A 25,323-nucleotide genomic window follows, 5' to 3' on the forward strand; every position below is an offset into this window, starting at 1 on the left:
TAATTGAGGGGGGCTAATAATTCTGACTTCAACTGTATGTCTATTAAAAACTCACTTTGATCTAAGATCTAGCTCTATTTCTGAACTTCTAACTTTAAAATCCCTCTCTCTAGATATGAAATATAGAAATTTACATTGTTTGCTAAATTGAGCTTGCTCTGATTTAGCATATTATTTAAACTTTTTGTTGTTCTTTTGATGCTTTAAGTACGTCTAGTTTCATTTGTAGCTCACTTTAAATGAATGCATCTGTCAAATGATTGATTGTAAGCATAAATGTAACTCATTTGACCTTTTAGAAAAATAAATTTTTTGTAACCATTGTTTGTACTGTGTAAACTCTTGAAAGACAGGGCATATTGCGAGTGTTGAAACGGTTTGAAACATCCTGTTTTCCGTTATGGGTGTAACTAGTGCACATTCACCTCATGTTTTGGTGGTTTTGGTGACTGATTTAAGATCTGCAGAAAAAAAAAAATCTGAGAAAGTCCTTACTGGTTTTAAAGGTACTGTTCTACTCATCCTCAGTTTTTATCCAAATCTGTTCATGTCGAACAAATTTTTGAAGAATGTTGGATGAAAAAAAAAACATTCATCTAATTTTTTTCCCCTATTGATTGGCTACATTCTTCACAATATCTTCCTTTGTGTTCAACAGAAGAAAGAAACGCATGTAGTCCTCACTCGTTTTTGGGTGAACTGTCCCTTTAAATCAAGTTACAGCTGAATAATTAATGTTAATATTGATTATGTATTTTAATCCAGTTAAGCAATGTTTATTGAATCTTTAGGGAGTAAGAGATTCTCATAGAGAGGATTTTTTCTGAGTAAAGCATATGTGTGTGTGTGTGTGTGTGTGTGTGTGTGTGAGAGAGAGAGAGAGAGAGAGAGAGAGAGAGAGAGAGAGAGACTCATTGATTGGTTCAGCCCTGCCTAGTCCTAAAGAGACAAACTGAAGAAGCCAGAAAGACGCATATAACGGTGTGAAAGCATAAAGGCAACACTCATCTGTGAATAAAGGTCTCCACCAGCACACACATGAGTTTCTCAGGATATCTTGGTCTGGTTTACCTGACCTGCCCTATGCTTGTGTTCTTCTCTGCGGTTCATTCGGCTCCGGTAAAGGATCAGTATTCTCGGGGTGTGGTGAGTTCTTTACTCTGATTTTCTATAAATTGAACACTTTTACAGATAGACGAACAAACACTGTATAAGTGGATCTGGTTGATGTATTATAAGTAGTGCACTTTTAAAAAAGGGGGGAGGACAACATAATTGTTTTATTTTCAATCCACTTTAATTTGTACAACAACAATTAAACTGTTAACTTTATAAATTTGTGTTGGGACAACGTGGAGTTGTGTGGAACATTTTTACAGTGCATGTTATTAGTTCAAATCCCTGTGTGACAGATTGTTAGTGGAATTATAAGGATTTTATATATTATTTTTGAAGAAACTACTGTACAGTAACTAGCTCTAATGGGTCAAAATGTGTTGCATCATACATACACTGTTAACAATTCCCTGTAGAATCTACAGTAACTTACTGGCAGCATTTTTCCAGTAACATACTGTAAATCAATTACAGCTAAAATGCTCTATTTCCATTGACAGTACTATTTACTTTGCTGTATTTTCCGATTGTATATCTTAATACACAGTAATTTTTACAATGAAACGTTGAAATACAGTAACATACTGCATAACTGTAAAATGCAGTTCATATTACAGTTAAATACTGCCATTTACACGTCACTAACAGTGTGTATGAGCTTATAATATAAATTTACACCTCGCATATATGATTATTTAACAGTGACAAACTTGCCATAACCTTTGTTTTCATCTGTCCAGAGGTGCAATAATTTAAATGCAATAATTTGACCTTTAATTGATACAAATTTTGAATTAAATGCGTTATTTAGGCATTAACTTAGAAATTAACATCACATATTATTAATAAATGTTTTTGTAGTCAATACATTGACTTTAGTTTAATTAGGTAAATAGGGCTTTACTTGTTAATGAACAAAATGCCTATAAATATAGCCACCGAATTTTTCATGTTGTAGACCAGATAAAAATATGATTTATATAAGTCTTGCAATATTTACTGATGCGATAAACATAATTTTCCCAAACTGGGTTGCGACTGGAAGGACATCTGCTGTGTAAAACATGTGCTGGAATAGTTGGCAGTTCATTCCGCTGTGGCATCCTCGGAAATAAAGACTAAGCCGAAGGAAAATCAATGAATGTATGAACGAACACCTCTGCAAATACACAATCTTGAATTTTCTTAAAAGGCTCACTAGACATTTTAATAATAAATAATTTTAATTGATATTTTGAAGTGCTGATGATATCAATATATGCATGTTCATTATCTCCATCCGGTGCTCATGCATAATGAAGTACACCCCATTTTGAAAATGAATATTTTTTTTACCAATTTCACAGTAAATAGGTCCTATACTTGGTGCATTTGAACAAAACAGATTCATTAAACAGATATATTTATTGAAATCCTATTTTAATCACCAAACATCTTTAGAAATAGAAGATAACACATTTTAATTCATGCAAAAATATAGCAATTTCCAAGCAAGTATGCCTACTTTTCATTTCTCTTGATTTTTTTTCTCTTTTTACATTTTTTTTATTTAATATTTTTCCCTAACATACAAATTTTGGTGTTTTAATTTTTGGATAATACGCTACTCTGTTAAATAAGCTTCAGATTTTGCTTCAGTATTGACTAATCTAATATATATGCACAAATATCATTTTGTAAAGCTTCCTATAGAAAATATTAATTTAAAAGAGTGATTTGTGAGGGGTGTACTCGTTTATGTTGAGCACTGTACATTGAATTATTGATTATCGGCATATGTCTAGTCACATGGTATTTCTCTGACCTGTAGGACTGGTTGAGCCGGTATGGATATCTGCCTCCTCTAGACCCGCGCACAGGACAGCTACAGAGCAAAGACGGCATCGAGAGAGCCATTAGAGAAATGCAGAGATTCGCTGGACTCAAGGAAACAGGCAAACTCGGTACATAATTCTGATCACACATAATTACCTGTAAAAGAGCTTGCAAATCTATTCACTAACACCATCTTGTTATTCAGTTGTACCAAAGATTGTACCCTTTGCGATTGCACCCCTCCCCTCTTTTTACAGTAATAAACGTTAATTTCAAAAGCGTTTAAGTACTTTTGCATTTGGCTGTAAATTTACAGTATTTTATTAAGTGTACACTGTAAAGAACATCCTTAAATTAGCAGTTTTTCATATTTTGTGCTTCATGTTTTTATTTTTTATGTTTATTTATGCTTTTAAACTGCATTATGGGACCTTGGACTTTTTTTTACAACTTCTAACCTTGAAAAGTTGGGAAAAAAGTGACTTTTAGAAACATTTTTAATAGTTTAAAGTGATATATTGTGTGCGTTGGTGTTGTATATTACACTACAAAAACCTTGTAATTAGCTGCCAGTACATTTTCTGTTATTCTACAGACTTATTTCTCTATATATTGTAGTTTCTTATACATTATAATATTTCAAACTTCTAAAATGTCAATAAAAGTCACTTTGTTAAACTGTAGAGTTGAATTTCCAACATCAAAAGTCGACAGAGCAGAGATCAACATCCCATAATGCGATTCACAACTATAAATATACAGAAAACACTTGTGAAATACAAGTTACTGAAACAGAAATACTTGTTTCCGTCTACAACTGTGAATATTCACCATCTCATTCCCTCTTTCTCTGACTAGTATACCTTCTCGTCTTCTCGTCTACCCTTCTGTGACGATTAATCAACAGATATGAACTGTTTATTGATTACATTTATTAACAGTAACTTTTTATTAACAGATATTTTTTACAGTATACATGAAACAACTTAACAGTCTTGTTTTCTAAAACTAGTCCAATGCCATTTCTTCAGTTCTTCCTCTTTTTCAGAAGCTTTTGTCATCATAGCTGAGGAAATGTGTTATAAATATTACATTACAATTTGCGATAATAGTGAAATTAAAACCCCCAACAGCATTTCTGCAATTTTCCAAAATGAAAAAGAATAATGGGGGATTACAATTAAAACGTAAGGAAGAAAGTTAGATTTATAGTCTCTTTATTGTTGTCTTAGAAACACTCATGCAGCGTTAACTAGTGTTTTTTTTTTAAATTTTATGGTGGTTTTGGTGTCTTCAAACTAATTTAACCACATGCAAAATCTGAAAAAAAAAATATTTACTTGTTTTAAAAGCTCACAAATATATTATACATGTACAGTACTGTGCAAAAGTCTTGGCCCCCAGTTGCATTTGTTGATTTAGTGAGGGTGTAATGACATTATATATAAATTTTCATTCTCCTTATTAAAATACAATCAGAAAATACAGGTTAGTTGGATAATTGTTTAAGACAAAATTTTAATAAATGAGTTGGAAAAAGATGGAGACAGAGTTTTTGGCTTGGTTTGCTGTTGTCTATTTTATCTGATTTGATGGTATGCTGAAATATTTGGAGGAAGGTTGGACGTGTTGTGTGCTCAGAGATGCTCTTCTGCAAACCTCTGTTGTAACGAGTGCTTATGGGAGTTACTGTTGCCTTTCTATCAGCTGGAACAAGTCTGGCCATTCTCCTCTGATCTCTGGCAACAAGGCATTTGTGCCAACAGAACTGCCGCTTACTGGATATTTTCTCCTTTTCGGATCATTCTCTGTAAACCCTATAGATGATTGTGTGTGAAAATCAGCAGTTTCTAAAATACTCAGACCAGCCTGTCTGGCACCAACAACAATGTCACATTCAGTCACTTAAATCCCCTTTCTTCCCCATTCTGATGCTCGGTTTAAACTGCAGCAGATTGTCTTGACCATGTCTACATGCCTAAATGCATTGAGTTGCTGCTAGTGATTGGCTGATTAGAAATTTGGACAGGTGTATATAGTGTGTATATATATATATATATATATATATATATATATATATATATATATATATATATATATATATATATATATATATATATATATATATATATATATATATATATATATATATATATATATATATAGGCAATAATATAGTCAGTATGAGATTCTCCTGGAAAGAAAAAGAGAGATTTAATTAAATCACATTAAGGAAGAACTCTTTGAAAGATGCTAGAAATTAAATAATACATTTCAGAAAAGACTCAACAAATAATGTTTAAGCTGCTGCTTGGTGCTAAAGAGGCCAGGTTAAATACATAATTTAGATTTTAAAAGTAATCTGTTCTAAATATTATGTATATTTTTCATATTTTCTGATTGTAAATGAAAGAAAATCACACAAACGTAACGACGCTGCACTTGATCCTTACATTATAGACAGACAGACAGACAGACAGACGGATGGATGGATGGATGGATGGATGGATGGATGGATGGATGGATGGATGGATGGATGGATGGATGGATGGATAGATAGATAGATAGATAGATAGATAGATAGATAGATAGATAGATAGATAGATAGATAGATAGATAGATAGATAGATAGATAGATAGATAGATAGATTGATTGATTGATTGATTGATTGATTGATGGATAGATGGATAGATGGATGATAGATAGATAGATAGATAGATAGATAGATAGATAGATAGATAGATAGATAGATAGATAGATAGATAGATAGATAGATAGATAGATAGATAGATGGATGGATGGATGGATGGATGGATGGATGGATGGATGGATGGATAGATAGATAGATAGATAGATAGATAGATAGATAGATAGATAGATAGATAGATAGATAGATGATAGATGGATGGATGGATGGATGGATGGATGGATAGATAGATAGATAGATAGATAGATAGATAGATAGATAGATAGATAGATAGATATGTAAACTGTAATTTGATATATGTAAATGTAATAATGAGACTTTTTATTCCTAATTCTGTGGTTGCTGGCTTCAGTAAATCTCTTCTAGAGAAAGAGTTCTTCCATTGTCCCTCCTCCTCCTCCTCGTGTGGGTTTTATTACATGTTCTGAAATGGGCTCTGTGTCTCTGAAGTCTATATATTGATCCGGTACCTTCTGCCGTTGTGTTTCCAGACAGTGACACTCTGACGCTGATGAACACACCACGATGTTCTCTGCCAGACATCATAGGCATTGAGGACAAGCTGAAAAAGCGCAGAAGGAAAAGATACGCAACCACTGGGCTCCGCTGGACAAAGTCTGACATTACATGGAGGTCTGTATGATCGAGATATGATCACCGCTAACCAAACTAACAAGCATGACTAACTGAAAATCAAGCACTTTATATATGCAAAATATTACTCCAGTAAAAGTAGAATGATGGAGGCACGGTGGCTCAGTGGTTAGCACTGTCACTTTACAACAAGAAGGTCACAGGTTTAAGGGCCAGTTGGCATTTCTGTGTGGAGTTTGTATGTTCTCCCAGTGTTGGTGTGGGTGTCCTCCGGGTGCTCCAGTTTCACCCACAGTCCAAACGCATGCGCTATAGGTGAATTGGATAAACAAAATTGGCCGTAGTGTATGAGCGTGTGTGGGTGTATGGGTGTTTCCCAGTACTGGGTTGCAGTTGTAAGGACATCCGCTACATAAAACATATGGTGGAATAATGGGGTCGCCACAGTGTTAAATAAGGGATAATAATGTTAAATAAGGGACTACGCTGAAGGAAAATAAATGAATGAAGTAGAATTATTATTTTTTTAAATTATATATATATTAATTAAATATATATTTAATTAAATATATATTATATATAATTAAATATATATTAATTTATTAATTTTTTTAATAGGCTCAATTTACAGCTTCCCTAGAGAGTTTTAATAGTTTTTAATCCATTCAGTCGATATCCAGGTCTGGTGCGAGCACTTTTAGCTTAGCTTAGCATAAGTAATTGGCTTATAAATTATATTATTTCAAACTTCTAAAATGTCAATAAAAGTCGCTTTGTTAAACTGTAGAGTTGAATTTCCAACATCAAAAGTCGACACAACAGAGATCAACATCCCATAATGCAATTCACGACTGTAAACAAACAGAAAACACTTGTGAAATACAAGTTACTGAAATAGAAATACATGTTACCGTCCACAACTGTGAATATTCATCATCTGGTTCCTCTTTCTCTTACTAGTGTCCAGAACTACCCGTCTGTCCATAAAAGACTGACACCCACTCAAGTCGACCCTATAATATCCTATGCCCTGAAAGCCTGGAGTGACGTCACCAACCTCAATTTCTATGGAGCGTCCTCCAGCGAGAAGGACAGAGCTGATATCCGGATCTCTTTCGCCCGCTCGCTCCATGATGATGGCTATCCATTTGATGGGAAGGGAGGGACTCTCGCTCATGCCTTCTTCCCTGGGGAGTCGGATGTTGCTGGAGACACACATTTCGACGATGATGAGATTTGGACATACCTAGGTAAGTGCTACAGCCTTTCCTAAATATAAGCCTAATCCCAATTCTACCTCTTCCACATACATTCACATAAAGGGGTAGGGGTGTCACAATTCACTTTAGCTTGAAGGAGTAGGGAAGGGCTAGATCTTCCCAACTTTGTTCCTCAAGGCACACCAACAGTACACATTTTTGGATGTCTACTGTATCTGACACATTCATTTCAGGTTTTGGGGTGTCTTCTAGTGTTCTGATGAGTTGATTCAGGTGTGTTTGATTAGGAAGAGGTTGAAAATGTGGACTATTGGTGTGCCTTTAGGAACAGGGTTGGGGAACACTGGTCTAGATAGAGCTTGAAACTGAGATTTTCCAGGACTAAACTAGAAACAAAGAGGTGTGAAAATTTCCCTAAATACACCAGCTACAATGCACAATCAGATGCATGAATTTAAGTATTTTTAAAAGAATTTTTACAACAAAAAAGCAAATATTTTAATACATTCATAACAGTGTTCATGTTTTACGGTCAGGATTAAAAAAAACAATTGGAAGAGCCAAAGGGAAGGGGTAGGGGTAAAAACAGAATTGGAATTGGGCCATGTGAGTAATAAATAAACAATAATGTGACAATAATTACAGAACAAACCATCATCATACAATAACTTGCCTAATAACCCTAACCTGCCTAGTTCACCTTATTAACCTAGTTAAGCCTTTAAATGTCACTTTAAGCTGTATAGAAGTGTCTTAAAAAATATCAAGTAAAATATTATTTACTGTCATCATGACAAAGACAAAAAAAATCTGTTATTAGAAATAGGTTTTTAAAACTATTATGCTTATAAATGTGCTGAAACAATCTTCCCTCCATAAAACAGAAATTGGAGAAAAAAGTAAACAGGGGCACTAATAATACAGGGGGGCTAATAATTCTGACTTATATATATATATATATATATATATATATATATATATATATATATATATATATATATATATAGTACATTTATTTACTAATGTTATTTATTTATTATTAAATTAATAAGTAAATGCATACAATAAAAGTTATTGTGAACCAGCAACTGTTGGGCTACCAAGACTTTCTCAAATTTGTATTTATTTATTTATTTTGTGCTCAGCCACTTATCTACACATGTCCTGTTCTTATTCTCTGTATATTTTCAGATGAAAGCGGCACTGATTTGTTTGCGGTTGCGGTGCATGAGTTTGGTCATGCTCTGGGTCTTTCTCACTCCTCCTCTTCCCCCTCCATCATGAAGCCCTATTATCAGGGCTCTGTTGGAGATGTAGGATCCTACATTCTTCCGGACGATGACCGTGAGGCCATTCAGTCACTCTACGGTATTTTTCTTTTCCCTAATATATGTTTAACGGGAAAAAAAAGGTTTTCAACACATCTCTAAACATCATAGCTTGTTCTGTAGACAATCAAAACATATATTGCTTAAGGGGGCTAATAATATTGAGAAATTTAAACTGCTTTTATTCTAGCTGAAATAAAACAAAATAAAACAAATAAGACTTTTTTTCAGAAGAATAAATTTGATAGGAAATACTGTGAAAAAAATCCTTGCCTTGGTAAACATCTTTTGGAAAATATCTGAAAAAGAAAATTCAGAGGAGTCTAATAATTTAGACTTCAACAGTTGGTGGTTGATCCACACAGAACAGCGTATAGACTTAAAGGGGTAGTTCAAAGATAAAATTAGAAATCTGTCGTCATTCACTCATCCTTTATAGGTTTCTGTAACACTTTAGTTTAGGTCACAATTCCCAGTATTAACGAACCATTAGCTAACACTATTAGCTCAGTGACATGCGGTGAGGTTGGTAAGGCAAATTCAAGAGTCAACTTTATCAAATGAAATGACCCACATAGCAAAATTTCTCTGGCCCAGCTCTGGCCCACACAATCAGGTTTTGCTTGGCCCACATGCCGCAGTGAATTACGGTACATGACTGGACCAAATCTGGCTTCCAGACAAGGGCCAAACACAGACCATATCTGGGCCAAGTCTCAGCCAAGTTAATAACTCATAACTGGGCCTGAACTGGGCCAGATAGGTTGGTGTGTCACGATTGCAATGTAATTGATTAACCCATGGAGTGATGCGCTTTAGGCACACTATGGGCACGCTTTTTCTCAAAGTGGCCTGATTGGTAGAATTTTTTTTCTTTACTCAAAAATGATTTTAGTGTATTTTAAATGTGGGTCAAGACTGGCCAAACTCACATGGCCCACTTATCAAATTTTTAAATCTGGGCCAAATACTACGTTTTTCATCTGGCCCAAATCTTGTGTGCCGCCTTAAAAATGGTGCCACCTCTGCCAAACCCAGGCCATGTTTGGCCCACATGCTGTTTGCAAGTGCCGGATGAATGCCTGCTGTGCCATCTTTTTGCCAAATCTGGGCCAGAATTCTTTGCTACTAGGGGAGTGTAGTTAACTCAAACTTTACTGACAGTTAATTTTCCTTATTTGAAAAGAGTTTTGAGTTTCATGGTTGTGAAGTTGTTTATTGATCCTCTGCTCAAACGTTGAGAGATTGAATGTTTTATTACTTTAAAGGCTGTGACTGAAGTCAGCTGTAATAGTTTTATGTTTCTCTTCAGTAATTCTGCTTGTTAACAGCAGGTGTTCATCATTAATGCTCAATCAACACTTGCTTAATCACTTAAATACCTCATTACTTCAACTTAAATGGAGTAAGTTCACAGAACTTATATAGATTAGTTTTCTTTAACTTAAATGGTTTGTTGCAATTGGTTTCCTCAAATGGTTTGAGTTGACTTAACCTATTGGGTTTCACAGGACTCCGTTGGTTTAATTTTTCTTAATTTATTGGGTTTTACAGCTTAAATTGTTTTAAATACTCAAATGAAGTAAGTTCACAGTACTCTTTAGAATTAGTTTTTTTTAAATGGTTTGTTGCAATTGGTTTCCTCAAACGGTTTACCTTAACTAATCGAGTTTTACAGTATATGCTTACCCAAAAAACACACCAAAGAATGTAATTCTTAGAAGTAAATAAAATGTAAATGTTTTTAAACCATATTTACAGGGGTAAATAAATATATTTTAATATTAAAGGTATTTAAAATAACTTTCTTTGAAATCATTTTTTCTTGCAACAAATTTTAAGTACATCACATTTTCTAAAATGTTTGGGTTTATGTGTGAAATAGAAAAAAATAATAATTAATTTAAAATTAATATTAGTTCACACTAAAATTTACACTGTAAAACCCAACAGTCAACTTTATCAAATGAAGTGAGTGTAGTTAACACTAAATGTACTGAAAGTTAATTCTACTCATTTTGAAAAGAGTTTTGAACTCAGCGTTCAAGGTAATAAGTTAATTAAATACCTCATTACTTCAAATTAAATGGATTAAGTTCACAGTAGTCATATAGATTAGTTATTATTGGGTTTTACAGTACTCAGCTGGTTTGAGTTCTCTTCATTTATTGGGTTTTACTGTGTTTAAAATGCTACATTTACTCAAATTGTAGTACTCATAAGGATTAGTTTTTGAACTTAAATGGTTTATTGTAATTGGTTTTCTCAAATAGTTTGAGTCACATTAACTTTTCGGGTTTTACAGTGTAAATATCATGCAAATGTAAATCTATTGGCTTGTTTGGCTTGTGTTTCATTATCTAGAAACCTCTTTTTCTAGGTTACGCTCAGAAATAAAGGTACAAAACATGTCACTGAGTCAGTACAAAATGTACTGTACACTTTTGTACCTTAATGGTACACTTTCGTAATTTTTTAGGTACTAATTTGTACCTTTAAATGTAAATTGTGCATTTGATAAGCACAAAAGAGTATCATTTGAAAAGGCACTGTGCTAGTGACAGGTTTTGTACTTTTTGTTTTAAAGCATTTTGAGAGTGTACTGAGATGATCATGTGTGCATTTGGCTGTCTACATTTTGTTTTTGGTTTTCTAACAGGAAGAAAGATTAGCTCGCCGACACCTTCCCCTAATAAACCTACATCACACCTACCCAAACCACCTGCAACATATCCGAAAGGTCCAGTAAAGTGAGTCATGTTTACCAGATCACAGCAGTCAAAGGTCAAGATGTCAGTCTGCTTTTAATGTTGTGATAATGTAGTGAAACTGCAGGCACAATCGCTGTTGTTTTTCCATCTACCGGTCAGTCCTGAGATAGGAAAAGCCAAGCCTTTTTAGCTTTTCCTATTTATTTATTTTTAAAGAAAACATAGAAAATAAGCTTTTAAGGTTTGTTTTAGTCTGATTTCCTTTACAATATATTTTGTAAAGTTCATTTTCTGAAAAAAAAATTTTTCTCCATTCTCCATTTCAGCAGCTTTTACACACAAAATTTACAGTAACTTACTGGGAATTTTGGTAAATTTACAAGCACTGTACATAAATAATTACAATGGTGGGGTGTTTTGCCATTACCACAATTGCCTGTAAGTTACAGTAATTTTTTTAGTCCCATGCCTAATTAAATTTTAGTCCACAAAAACTGAAAATTTGTATTGGTGTGAAAAATATGTGAATTTTACTGACGTTTTGTCATATTGTCACACTGAATTATAAAGTGATAAAGAGATTTTATAAATCGCCTTTGTAAAAACCTTTGACTGTAAAGTCTCTGTATTTGGTCTGCCCGATTAGTTCGAACAATTAAAAAAAAAAAAAAATTTTATCAAATATATTATTCATTCATTCATTTTCTTGTCGGCTTAGTCCCTATATTAATCCGGGGTCGCCACAGCGGAATGAACCGCCAACTTATCCAGCAAGTTTTTACGCACCGGATGCCCTTCCAGCCGCAACTCATCTCTGGGAAACATATTACTCATTTTTTTATTTATTAATTAATTTATCATTTAGTAATTTTGTTCTAGAAAATAAAGCAAATCAACACCAAATTTAATAAATAATGCATCATTTAGAAAATTTCTAAAAGATTAACAATCTTTGCATTTCCTAATGTAATCAATCGGCTGCATGGGAATATAATGTGATAGCGATTTTTTTTTACTAAATTCACCTGAAGTGTATTGCATTACATCAAAAAAGACAGAAAAATTTACATTGTACCATAATATTTCAAATTCAAATGAAATAGTTTTTAAATTTCTATCAGTTTTTATAGCGTTTAAAAAACAGCAACATTTTTGCACTTTCTCAAACACTCAATACTATCCAGTTAAAAGTATTAACAAATTCTCTGACCTTTCTGTTTGTCTAGACCTGATCCGTCAATCCAGAATCGCTGTGAGGGAGGTTTTGATGCAGTGGCGAACCTCAGAGGAGAAGTTTTCTTTTTTAAAGGTACAGTGCAATAACAATTTCTACAATGTAGAGATTTTGTAAACCAGGGGTGCGTTTTCGAAAACCATCATTAGCCAACTAAGGTTGTTATAAACATAGTTCATTGATTTGGCGTTTCCCAAATCCATCGTTTCAACGAACATTCGCAAACTGCGTCGCAAACTTGTACGCTTGCAACTACACCTCTGGAGCTGTAGTTAGAAACATAGTTCCTGGCTATGTGCTATTCCAAGTTATCCCCCCTATGCCCTATTTGTTTAGAACATTTTAACATTTAAACTCTTATTGGAATTTTTTGCCAATTCCATGCGTGTTCAATAAGAAAAGGTCTGGAGAGGGTTTTCTTCAATGCCAAAAATATTAGTAATTTATTAGATACAAATGAATAATTCGATGACAGAGCTCTGGGTTACGTTACCCCAATGCAATACAAGACTTACATTTAAGAGGTTCGCAACTAACATGCATTTCCTAACTCCAGCATATATACACAACTGATATTAACAGGTGGAGTTTTGGTGTAACGTCACTTGTCAGTCATTGTTCAGTCCTCCATTGGCCGCACCTTCGACATACTTCCTCTTTTTCTACGAATTCTCTGCACAACAACAAAGCATACATCTTTCTGTGTTCTGTGTTCAGTTTTAACACCTCTCTTCAGACAGGAAATTTCTGCAGAGCTGAATTTAATTTTGGACCCGCATCTATCTACTTGCACAGCACTCACACACAACATTAGAAGTTCAGTTAATATATGACTCTTACATGACCAATACAAATAATTGTTTGATTAAAAGAAAAAGAGACAAAAATAATAAAAAACTGATTCCTTTTTTACAACACTCTGAATGATAAAAAAGCATTAATGTCATCTCTCTTAGGTGTTTCAAAGTATTTCTACAGTTCAGTTTTAGCGATCTTCATGTCTACAAATGCACTCTCTTCGCAGTGCACTTTGAAACCATCGATGTCATTTTGAACACAGCCGTGGCTCATTACGAGAGCTATACTGTAGGTGACCTATTATTTAAAAGCAGAAGTTATGTTACATCTCCAAAGCTAGTGAAAACAAAAAACAGAGCATACATTAATGCTTTTTAATTATAGTAGCTTATTTATGAAGTTTCTGAACTGTATATGACACGGGCCTGCTTAGCACATTTCTGCAGTGGTTTATATGTGTCAAATTCTAGAAGTTGACTTTTCAAAAAATAAAAAAATAAATCCTACCTAATAATAATAATAATAATAATAATAATAATAATAATAATAATAATTATTATTATTATTATTATTATTATTATTATTATTATATTTATAATAATAATAATAATAACAATAAGCATAATAAAATAATAATAAAATAATAATAATCCTCATCATCATTAATATTATTATTAAAGTAGGATTTTTTTATTTCCCAATAAATAATAAATAAAATATATTACATTTCTTAATAAATAGGCTCATTATTTATTTATATAATTATCTGATATATAAATTATATTAGGGCGATGTAGTGGCGCAGTAGGTAGTGCTGTCCGCAATTCTATATAATACTAAAAAAAATATGTTTTATAGAATTATCTGTTCATCGAAAAGTTGCTAAAACTCGCTAGATTACGTCATACGTTAATTTGCATATTACTGACGTCATCATGTTCTACCATTTCTGTTTGTTTAATAGCCTATGGTTAATAAAGGGGTATTTATATTTGCACTACGCTGTATATAAGCATGTCAATTAAACTAAATTTATTGCTGTTTGTTTAACACAGTGTATCAGTATAGATGTGTAGTGAATTTGTAGTGTAGTGAATTTGCAGTAATCTCCCAGACAAGTTCCAAAACTGTCAATAAAATATCTGTGATTAAACAAGAAAAGAATAAACGGTCCAATTAAATTGTTAAAATAAAGGAGAAGCAGATCGGTTTGACAGTGCAATGGAAATACCTCTGGAAATACTGCCAGTGCGAAATAATTTGCCGTCGGTACGCAGAGGAGTGATCTGCTCTTAGGCTGCAGGTGAGAGAGACTCCTGTACGTGGACTGGGCCTCGTCTTTCAGTGCTCTGAGGCAGGGGAGGGGTCGACGGCATCACCCACTGCTCGTTGAGAAGAGGATAGGGATGGTACATTATGGACAAATGACAGTCTATAAAAATCTACAGCAACACAAAAAATTAGCACAAAAAAGTCGCTAGAATTGTCGCTAGTCGCTTTTTTGAAAATTTGTCGCTAGGGGGGTCTGAAAAGTCACTAAATGTAGCGACAAAGTCACTAAGTTGGCAACACTGGCGTCAGTTTGCTTTCACCAGTGGTCAAAGAGCATAGAATGACCAAGAGGCGACACTCAATAGAACGTTCCAATGCAACAGTAGCGCCCAGCAACAGCCCTGGATTCCGCCATTTTGGAGTAAAAGCTGTCCATTGGATCTCATTACTGTCGTGATGGCAAGCAGCTGCTTTGTTTTTTATTTATTTATTTTAAAAGGGCATTAAAGCTGAGATACAACCTGAAAGACGACAATACAGCACTTACTATCACAATCATCAACACTTTTAATAGTTTATTTTACAGACTTATAATACGCTCTTGTTCTATTGGAGTTTTCATTCTAAAATGGCCGCCGCACCATCTAGTGGCTGTTTCCCAAATTACACTAGAGTGTCGCCTCTTGGTCATTCTAAGCTCTTTGGCTCAATGTTTAAACTTGCTTGTGGAAAAACATTGTGTTGTTACTTGTTGCTCTTGCCCAGGTCCATATTTCTGGCGAATCCAGCGGACGGGTTCTCTAGTGTCCTTTCAGCCTGCTCACATTAAGAACTTCTGGATGGGTCTTCCTCCAACCACCAATAAGGTAGATGCAGTCTATGAAAGAAAGGTGGACAACGCAATCATCTTCTTCATAGGTTGGTCTCTCTTTATTTGCAGTGAAAAATATATGGAACAATTGATTTGAAAATTATTTTTAGTAAGTTATGCGTAACTTTTCCCACATAGGCTCACAGTACTGGGTATTTAAAAACACGGAGGTGCTTCCTGGCTATCCACGTCCATTGTCTGACTGGGGAATGATCACTCAAGATGGAAGGAAGGTGATGAGAGTGGATGCAGCCTTTATTTGGGCTCATAATGGAAAAACCTACATTTTCAGCGGTGGAGAGTTCTGGAGGTTCTCTGAAGGCAGGGAGACTGAGCTGCGCGGTCCGGACACAGGCTATCCCAGAAACACCAACCTCTGGAAGGGGGCGCCAAGTAACCCGGATGACGTCATCACCTGGGGACAAGGTAAAGTAATAATATAGAGGAAATCAGTTTGCCTCAAACGCATTTTCTAAGGTGAAACAACATTTAAGAAATTTATTCAGTGCTGATTCTGTGATTTTCTAAATTTATCACTATTCTCACTTGAAAGAAATTCTGAGTTTAGTTTTTAACAGCAGATGGTGCTGTATTCTTTACAAACAGCCTGCTTGTATCAAATTCTTTACAAATGTCACTTAAACCTAAAATAATAAAGCTACAAAAGGTTTAACCAAATTACAAAATTGTTCAGAGTAAGTCATTTATCTTATGATATGAAAGTCAACCTACATGACTCAGCCGAATGCATCTTACTCATGAGCATTTGAATGTTCAGTTAAAAACTAGCCTAGAGCACCATCCGCTGTTCAAAACCTATTTGTTGTTAAAAAAATTGCCTAGTGCCATCCGCTGTTCAAAACTAGCCATCCGTTGTTAAAAACTTGCCTACCCTGCTGAAAAATCCAGCTTAAACCAGCCTAGGCTGGTTGGCTGGTTTTAGCTGGTTGACCAGGCTGGTTTTAGAGGGGTTTTGGCCATTTCCAGGCTGGTTTCCAGCCATTTCCAGCCTGGTCTTAGCTGGTCAGGCTGGAAAATGACCAGCCAAATCCAGCTAAAACCAGCTTGACCAGCCTGGTTTAAGCTGGATATAGCTGGTTTTGGCTGGACTCCCAGCTTGGACAGGCTGGTCAAGCTGGTTTTAGCTGGTCATCTCCCAGCCTGACCAGCTAAGATCAGGCTGGAAATGGCTGGAAACCAGCCTGGAAGTGGCCAAAACCCCTCTAAAATCAGCCTGGTCGACCAGCTAAAACCAGCCAACCAGCCTAGGCTGGTTTAAGCTGGATTTTTCAGCAGGGTAGAGAGCCATCTATTGTTCAAAACTAGCCATCCGTTGTTAAAAACTAGCCTAGAGCACCATCACTGTACAAATTTAGCCATCTGCTGTTTAAAACTAGCCACCCATTGTTAAAAAAATAGCCTAGAGCACTATCCACTGTTCAAAACTAGCCATCCGTTGATAAAAACTAGCCTAGAGTGGCATCTATTGTTCAAAACTAGCCATCTGTTGTTAAAAAATAGCCTAGAGCGCCATCTATTGTTCAAAACTAGCCATCGACTGTTCAAAACTAACCTAGAGCGCCATCAGCTGTTCAAAACTAGCCATCTGCTGTTTAAAACTAGCATAGAGCACCATCCGCTGTTCGAAACTAGCCATCCGTTGTTAAAAAACTAGCCTAGAGAGCCATCTATTGTTCAAAACTAGCCATCCACTGTTCAAAACTAGCCTAGAGCGCCATCTATTGTTCAAAACTAGCCATTCACTGTTCAAAACCTAGCCTAGAGCGCCATCTACTGTCCAAAACAATCCATCCATTATTAAAAACTAGCCTAGAGCACCATCCATTGTTTAAAACTAGCCGTTTACTGTTCAAAACTAGCCTAGAGCGCCATCTATTGTTCAAAACTAGCCATCCACTGTTCAAAACTAGCCTAGAGCGCCATCTATTGTTCAAAACTAGCCATTCACTGTTCAAAAACTAGCCTAGAGCACTATCCGCTGTTCAAAACTAGCCATTCACTGTTCAAAACTAGCCTAGAGTGCCATCCGCTGTTCAAAACTAGCCATCCGTTGTTAAAAACTAGCCTAGAGAGCCATCTATTGTTCAAAACTAGCCATCCACTGTTCAAAACTAGCCTAGAGCGCCATCTATTGTTCAAAACTAGCCATTCACTGTTCAAAACCTAGCCTGGAGCACCATCTGCTGTTCAAAACTAGCCATCCATTGTTAAAAACTAGCCTAGAGTGACTTCCACTGTTCAAAACTAGCCTATAGCGCCATTCGCTGTTAAAAACTAGCCTAGATCACTGTCTACTGTTAAAAATAAGCCTAGAATGCTATCCACAGTTAAAAACTAGCCTAGAGTGACCTCCACTGTTCAAAACTAGCCTATAGCGCCATTCGCTGTTAAAAACTAGCCTAGATCACTGTCTACTGTTAAAAATAAGCCTAGAATGCTATCCACAGTTAAAAACTAGCCTAGAGCACCATAGTAAAAACAAGTCTAGAGTGCCATCCACTGTTAAACACCAACCTAGAGCACCATCTGTTGTTAAAAAATAAAAAATCTAAGAGTGCCATACACTTAAAACTAGCCTAGCCTATAGCGCCATCCATTGGTAAAAACTAGCCTAGAGCCCCATCTGCTGCTAAACTAGCTGCTTTTATTGTAATATTACTTCTTTAAATGCATTAAGAGATTGATATATCCTTGACTGATAGATGATACCAAAAATACAATTAAATAAAAAAATTAGAACATTGATTACACTGCTAATTTTCACATTGATGTAATCCCTCTCAGGAGACGCCTATTTCTTCAAGGACAATTCATACTGGGTGCTGAAGAATGGAGAAATGGACCAGACCAGTGTCACTAAGAAATCAACCGCAGTGGACTGGATGATGTGTCAGCAAGAGACAACCAAAGCTCCAGAAAGCCCACGGCGGAGAGAAGGAGTGAACTGCTACTGTGACAACAGCGCGGGCCTGCAGATGAGTGTTTCAGCCTGGCTACTGCTCATCACAGCACTGCTTCATATTGGCTTCAACTCGCAATAATACTGTCATCTGCCTTATTTTATATACAGACTGCCTCAAAGCACTTATAGTGATATCCAGTGTTGAGGGTAGCACATTACAAGTCACATGAGTAACGTAATAATATTACTTTTTAAGTAACAAGTAAAGTAATGCATTACTTTTAAAAAGTACAGGTGAAACCAGAAGTTTACATACACTCTATAAAAAGGCACATAGCCATTTAAAAAAGGTCAGATGTAAATATGACTAAACTTTTTCTTTTTTAGGTAAGTTAGGATTATCACATGGGTTTCTGTTCTGCTTAATAGCAGAATAATAAGAGAATATTTATTGAGAAATTGTTATAACTTTTCTTGAAAGTCAGGTTTACATACAAGAAGATTATTCTGCCTCTGAAAAAGCTCAGATGATGATGTCAAGGTTTTGGAAGATTCTGATTGGGTAATTGACAATATTTGAGTTAATCTGAGGCAATACAATTAATAGGCTAGTCTAACATGACACAACAGAACAGAATTAACACAAATGAACCCCAAACAGAAACACTGGGGAAAATGACGCCATCATGTGGAGAAAACAAACAATAGCCCAGAATATGACACTCCATGGAGTAGATCGATTTAGCTAGCCAAACCTAGACAGACGCCATTTCTACAAAAGGTAAAAATGTTGTTTTTAATGAAAGAATATAATTAAAGAGATTTCAGATTTCCAAAATTAAAGTAAATGTAAAGTCTTTAAACTCAAATACATCAGAAATGAAAGAAGAATACTGAACATCATCCAGCTCTCAGCTATTTGTAGATGTTTCTGCCAAATAGCACGTTTAATAAAGCAATGCTCCATCTGCATATTTAAAAATACCATTTTAGACAACTTGTAATAGAAAAGGTTTGCAGTTGTTAATGTAAGATTGGTGGGAATATCGGTAATATTGTGATAATGTGTTCACTTTGCTTTGTTCACCTGCAGTGTCTTTCCTATTTTAGTTCTTTTTTGTATATCTTTTTGTTGTTGTTGTTGTTTAAGAAATTGGTTATATATTTTTCTAATTATTTGTCGCATTTTTCTGTCACCCTATTATATTATTTAATACATTCAATTATTGTCCATTTGACAGTGTATTTATATTTCATCCGTGGCTACAGGGTAAAATACAAAGTACAAAAGCTAATAACTTAATGCATTCATTAATGCATTGACGACAACATGAGATATTCTGAAATTTTTAGTTATTATGATCTCAGACTGTTATGACAGAAAGATCCACGTGGTGGCAGAAACACACAACAGTGAATAGTTCTTCAGCACAACTGCTTTTCTTGGTTCACATTGCTGTTGTGGTTAGCTGGGTGATGATTTTACAATCACAACATTCATATTATAAGTATTAATAGTAATTCATACAATTATTACATTTAAACGATTTTATTTATTTGCTTTGCTAAATTGGATTGACTTACAAGGCTTTTTCAGACCAAGGGTGTATTCCAGAAAGCAAGGATAAGATCTGCTAAATTTAGAAAGGCTTGATTAAATCTAAATCTATTTATTAAAGCTTTGTCAGTTCCAAAACCACTCCTGGAAGTTCAGTAAACTCAGACTATGTTAATACAGAGCACATGATACATTCTAAATGAAGGCAATACGTCGAGGCACCAAACGCAAAACAAACAAATAAATAAATAAAATAAAAGTGTGAAATGCCTTTATTCTTCCCATTTTTCTGTTTAATGGAAAAGTAAAGTACCCCCTATTAGTACTTTTTGTTTAACTATTTGTTAAAAAGCTAACTATATTGGTAAATTGTAACTATAATATAACTATATTATTGTTTAACTGCCAATTATACATTAAATTAAATGTTGTGTTGTGTGTTTGTCAGAAACTGTGCACTCAAAATAACAAACATGTTTTTTTTTATGCTTTTTCAAACTACTTTACAAATTACTCATTACAGCTACCTAAAACAACACAATTCTTAAGGTTTTTTGGGGAAAATTAATTGTTTTACAATCAATCTAAATTTGTAAAAATGGTTTAGTTAACTTAATCGATTGGTGTTGGGACAGCATGAAAAAATGGTGTGGAATCTGGCATTTTTTTTTTTTTTTAACATTTCTTTCTTTCTTTCTTTCTTTCTTTCTTTCTTTCTTTCTTTCTTTCTTTCTTTCTTTCTTTCTTTCTTTCTTTCTTTCTTTCTTTCTTTCTTTCTTTCTTTCTTTCTTTCTTTCTTTCTTTCTTTCAGTTCTTTCTTTCTTTCCATCCATATATATATATATATATATACAGTAAACACATATACAGTTGTATTCAGAATTATTAGCCCCCTGAATCAAAAACCTCACTGTTAATTTTTTCCCCCAATTTCTGTTTAATGGGGAGATTTTTTTCGACACATCTCTGAACATAATAGTTTTAATACCTCATTTTATTCATATATATATATATATATATATATATATATATATATATATATATATATATATATATATATATAGTTGAAGTCAGAATTATTATTCCCTATTGATTTAAATTTTTTTTATACATTTCTCAAATGATGTTTAACAGAGCAAGGGAATGTCTGATAATATATATATATATATATATATATATATATATATATATATATATATATATATATATATATATATATATATATATATATATATATATTTTTTTTTTTTTTTTTTTAAGCAGTTTTTAATTTTTTAAACACCATTTTAAGGACAAAATTATTAGCCCCTTTAAGCCCCTTTATTCTTTTCTCGACTGTCTACAGAACAAACCATCGTTATCCAATAATTTGCCTAATTACCCTAACCTGCCTAGTTAACCTAATTACCCTAGTTAAGCCTTTAAATGTCACTTTAAGCTGTATAGAAATGTCTTGAAAAAATCTAGTCTAATATTATTTACTGTCATCATAACAAAGATAAAATAAATCAGTTATTAGAAATGAGTTATAAAAACTATTATGTTTACAAATGTGTTGAAGAAATCTTCTCTCCGTTAAACAGAAATTGGGGAAAAAAATAAACAGGGCGGCTAATAATTCGGACTTCAACTTTATTAATTTGAGTATTTTACTCCATGTACGACGGTATTAATTATACTGCAAGCTAAAATAAATCATGAATATTGCTTAGTCAGGTGGCGCAGTGGGTAGCACAATCGCCTCACAGCAAGAAGGTCGCTGGTTCTAGCCTTGGCCATTTGGCGTTTCTGTGTGTTTGCATGTTCTCCCCGTGTTGGTCTGGTTTTCATCTGGGTGCTCCGGTTTCCCCCACAGTCTAAACACTTGCACTATAGGGGAATTTAATAAACTAAATTGGCCATAGTGTATGTGTGTGAATGCAAGAGCGTGTGGGTGTTTCCCAGTGTTGCATTGCAGCTGGAAGGGGATTCGCTGCGTAAAACATATGCTGGATAAGTTGGCGGTTCATTCCGCTATGGTGACCCCTGATTAATAAAGGGACTAAGCTGAAAAGAAAATATGAATATTGCTTAGTCAATTTGTTAAAGTATAAATATTTTGTGTTGTTTTATTTCACGTTTTAGTTGTCAGTCCTAACCCAGATCAGCGTCAATTGTGAGTGTCTTAATTCTGCGCTCGGTGTCATGAATGCAGTAATGTTCAATGTCCATATCGACACACCTGAGGTGGAGCTGAATCTTCAATAACATTCATTCAATTCCTCATTACCTGGAAATTCGGGCTAATTGGTGTGGCTAACAGCTTCGGGCAAAACTGAGTAGGATTCATTTCTGAGAAAACTTTATGTTGGTTTGTTCTCTTAAAAACGATCAAGTTTCAAAAAAAGTCCTACTCAGCAAGAAAATATGCAAGAGATACCTTTCATGGGCAGAGTTACAAATCACTAGGCCCACACAGAATCTGAGTGTGCAGAAATCCGCAGATTTCCACAGAATTCAGCCCATCATACGCTTATTTCATGCGGCCGCTATTTTAAAGAACCAATTCGAATCCAGCGTCTGATGAACACTTTCTTCTTTTTCCCCCACTGCATACCAGATTTTGCCTACTCTTCATCACGAGGAAGACAAGTGGGAATCATTAATAAGTGTGTGTATTCTGGAAGACTCAGATTCAAAGAACTGAACTGGAGAGGTGTTATATATAAATCATGTGCATTATAAGTTTGTAGAAGTTATACATTAAAAATACCCTTAAATATAAATTTTAGTACTGCTGCTTGAACAAGTATTTTAAATCCATTAATTTTCACTAGTTTTTTTTTTTTCAAAGTGTGCTTTCAATGCTTTAAAAATAAGTAAAATCTTTGTAGACTAGAAATATATGTGCTTGTCAACGACTCATTCCCAGTCATTCCCCTCGCTGGCCAGCAGAGGTCACCATCCCCGGACTATTAACCATTACGTCATCCACTTACACTGATAGCCTGCACACCTGAAGCGCATCCACTTGATCACCCAACTATAGGGGTGTGGCTAGGTAGGAGCCTACAAGACATTGTGCTCAGGGGCCTCTGAATTCTTAATCCGGGCCTTCAAAAGATGGTTTTACATACAGTCTGTTTGTTCTGTCATGCTTTGCAGGGTGTTTTTCAATTGGGAAAAAAATGTCTGTAAGTTGTATAGAACTATAGTGGTTGAAAGTGTGTGTAAAATAGAATCATGAGTATGTTTTTCTGTGTGTTGAAAGGCACAGTTTACCCAAAACTGAAATTTGTGACCTCATTTACTCACACTTCACTTCTCACAAGCCTACTTTGGTTTCTATTTTCTGTTAAACACAAAAACACACACACAAAACCCTGTAATCATTGACTTCCTTAGTAGGAAAAACAAATATGGAAGTCAGTGGTTATCAGTTTCTTTTGTGTTCAGCAGAAACTCAAAGGTTTGGAACCACTTGAGGGCGAGTAAACAATGAGTATGTTTTCTTCTTTTATCCGTCTAACTATCCCTTAAATATAAATCTTTTCCTTTTTCACACTTCTCTTGAATTGTTTTGTTTAAATCTCCTTTTTTTCATTTATTCATTTTCCTTCAGCTTAGTCTCTATTTCTGAGGTCACCACAGCGGAATGAACCGCCAACCATTCCAGCATGTTTTAAACCACAGGTGTTAAACTCAGTTCCAAAAGGGCCGCAGCTCTGCACAGTTTAGTTCCAACCCTAATTATACGCACCTGATCAAACTAATTGAGTCCTTCAGGCTTGTTTGAAACCTACAGGTAGGTGTGTTGGAGCAGGGTTGGAACTAAACTGTGCAGGGCTTTGGCCCTCCAGGAATTGAGTTTGACCCCCCTGTTTTAAGGGTGCTCAACCCTGTTCCTGGAGCTCTACCTTCCTACAGAGTTCCACTCCAACCTTATCAAACACACACAAACTAATTAGCTACAACAGCTGAACAGCACTTGATAATTAAGGGCAGGTGTGTTTGATATGGGTTGCAACTGAAATCTGCAGGAAGGTAGATCTCTAGGAACAGGGTTGAGCACCCGTTTTAAACAGTGGACGCCCTTCTGGCTGCAACCCAGTACTGGGAAACATCCATACACACTCTTATGCACTACAGGCAATTTAGTTTCTAATTTCCCTACAGTGCATGTGTTTGGACTGTGGGGGGAACCGGAGCACCCGGAGGAAACCAACACCATCATGGGGAGAAATCCACACAGAAATGCCAACTGGCCCAGCCGGGACTCAAACCAGTGACCTTCTTGCTGTGAGGCGACAGTGCTAACCACTTTTTTTTTTTTTTTTTTTTACATTGTAATTTATTAGTTTTTGTTTTATTTACACTTTAGGTTAAACTCATGTTGTTTAATTAGCAATATCAAACATGGTACGGTCATTATAATTATCATAACAACATTATTTTTTAAGAATCCTAACACACCACCTGGTTGTATTAAATCATGGGAATGCCATTAAATGTTGAGGCAATGCTACAGTATACCAACTCATGAGAACAAGTAAATGAGGTCTCATGCTGCATGAGTTTAGCATTTAATGCCATTGACTTTATTAGTTATTGCAATAACAAATATCTACAAATTTGAACCATCAGAATTTGCATTATTATAGCAATTATCATAGCCAGACTACAGATCAGTAAACTGCTGCACTGAAAATAATGCTGTGTCTCTTCAATCCAAATTTTAATTGAAATTTAAACTCAATTGTTAACATTTTATATTAAATAGAATTTTAGCCAGGAGTTGGTTTCGGCCGTTATTTGAATTCAAAATTCCCAGCAGTCACACAACATCATAAGACGTTAACACAAGATTTAGATTAGGTTAGATTTAGGTCGTGATGTCGGGTGACTAAAATTCAATGTCTAGCCTTCTTCCAAGAACAACATTATTTTGATGTCTAATAATGTTAATATTTGGTTGATTTTGTGTTAGAAAGTGACCAAAATCTTAAACCAACATCATATTGACGTCAAACACTAACATTCATTCGTCAGGTATGTAAACTAAAATCCAACATCTGACAGACGTCATAGGGGTAATGTCACACACAACGTCAAGCTGTAACAACGTTAGACATTAGCCCCTTTCACACATACATTTCCTTTTTGAAAATACCGGTAAATTCGTTCTGGCTATTTTCC

The 25,323-nt window shown here is 34.9% G+C and overlaps 2 protein-coding genes across 2 annotated transcripts in view; one reads left to right on the top strand and one right to left on the bottom strand.

The window, feature by feature from the left end:
- tlcd3bb (TLC domain containing 3Bb) overlaps nucleotides 1-4,831 on the bottom strand; it is a 538,378-nt gene extending 533,547 nt beyond the window's left edge. Inside the window, exon 1 of the mRNA XM_087275776.1 lies at nucleotides 4,791-4,831. The gene's annotated coding sequence lies outside the window, so the exon portion shown is untranslated. The remainder of the gene's footprint in view (nucleotides 1-4,790) is intronic.
- On the top strand, nucleotides 964-20,407 carry mmp25b (matrix metallopeptidase 25b). The gene is made up of 10 exons (XM_087275749.1): nucleotides 964-1,146; nucleotides 2,927-3,059; nucleotides 6,131-6,272; nucleotides 7,194-7,483; nucleotides 8,645-8,821; nucleotides 11,441-11,531; nucleotides 12,719-12,801; nucleotides 15,562-15,714; nucleotides 15,806-16,093; nucleotides 18,473-20,407. Exons 1-10 carry the CDS (start codon nucleotides 1,039-1,041, stop codon nucleotides 18,727-18,729), a joined length of 1,722 nt encoding a protein of 573 aa, XP_087131875.1. The 5' UTR covers nucleotides 964-1,038; the 3' UTR covers nucleotides 18,730-20,407.
- The last annotated feature ends 4,916 nt before the right edge of the window (nucleotides 20,408-25,323 follow it).

Source organism: Danio rerio, chromosome 12, assembly GCF_052040795.2.
Source record: "Danio rerio strain M-AB ecotype USA chromosome 12, GRCz13ab, whole genome shotgun sequence".
Lineage (NCBI taxonomy): Eukaryota > Metazoa > Chordata > Actinopteri > Cypriniformes > Danionidae > Danio > Danio rerio.

Bases quoted from the DNA above. Each gene is read 5' to 3' on its own strand.
- mmp25b (XM_087275749.1), top strand. From the start codon at position 1,039: ATGAGTTTCTCAGGATATCTTGGTCTGGTTTACCTGACCTGCCCTATG. The intron at 6,273-7,193 runs GTCTGTATGATC...TTCTCTTACTAG, and splicing joins AAGTCTGACATTACATGGAG to TGTCCAGAACTACCCGTCTG. The intron at 11,532-12,718 runs GTGAGTCATGTT...CTGTTTGTCTAG, and splicing joins TATCCGAAAGGTCCAGTAAA to ACCTGATCCGTCAATCCAGA.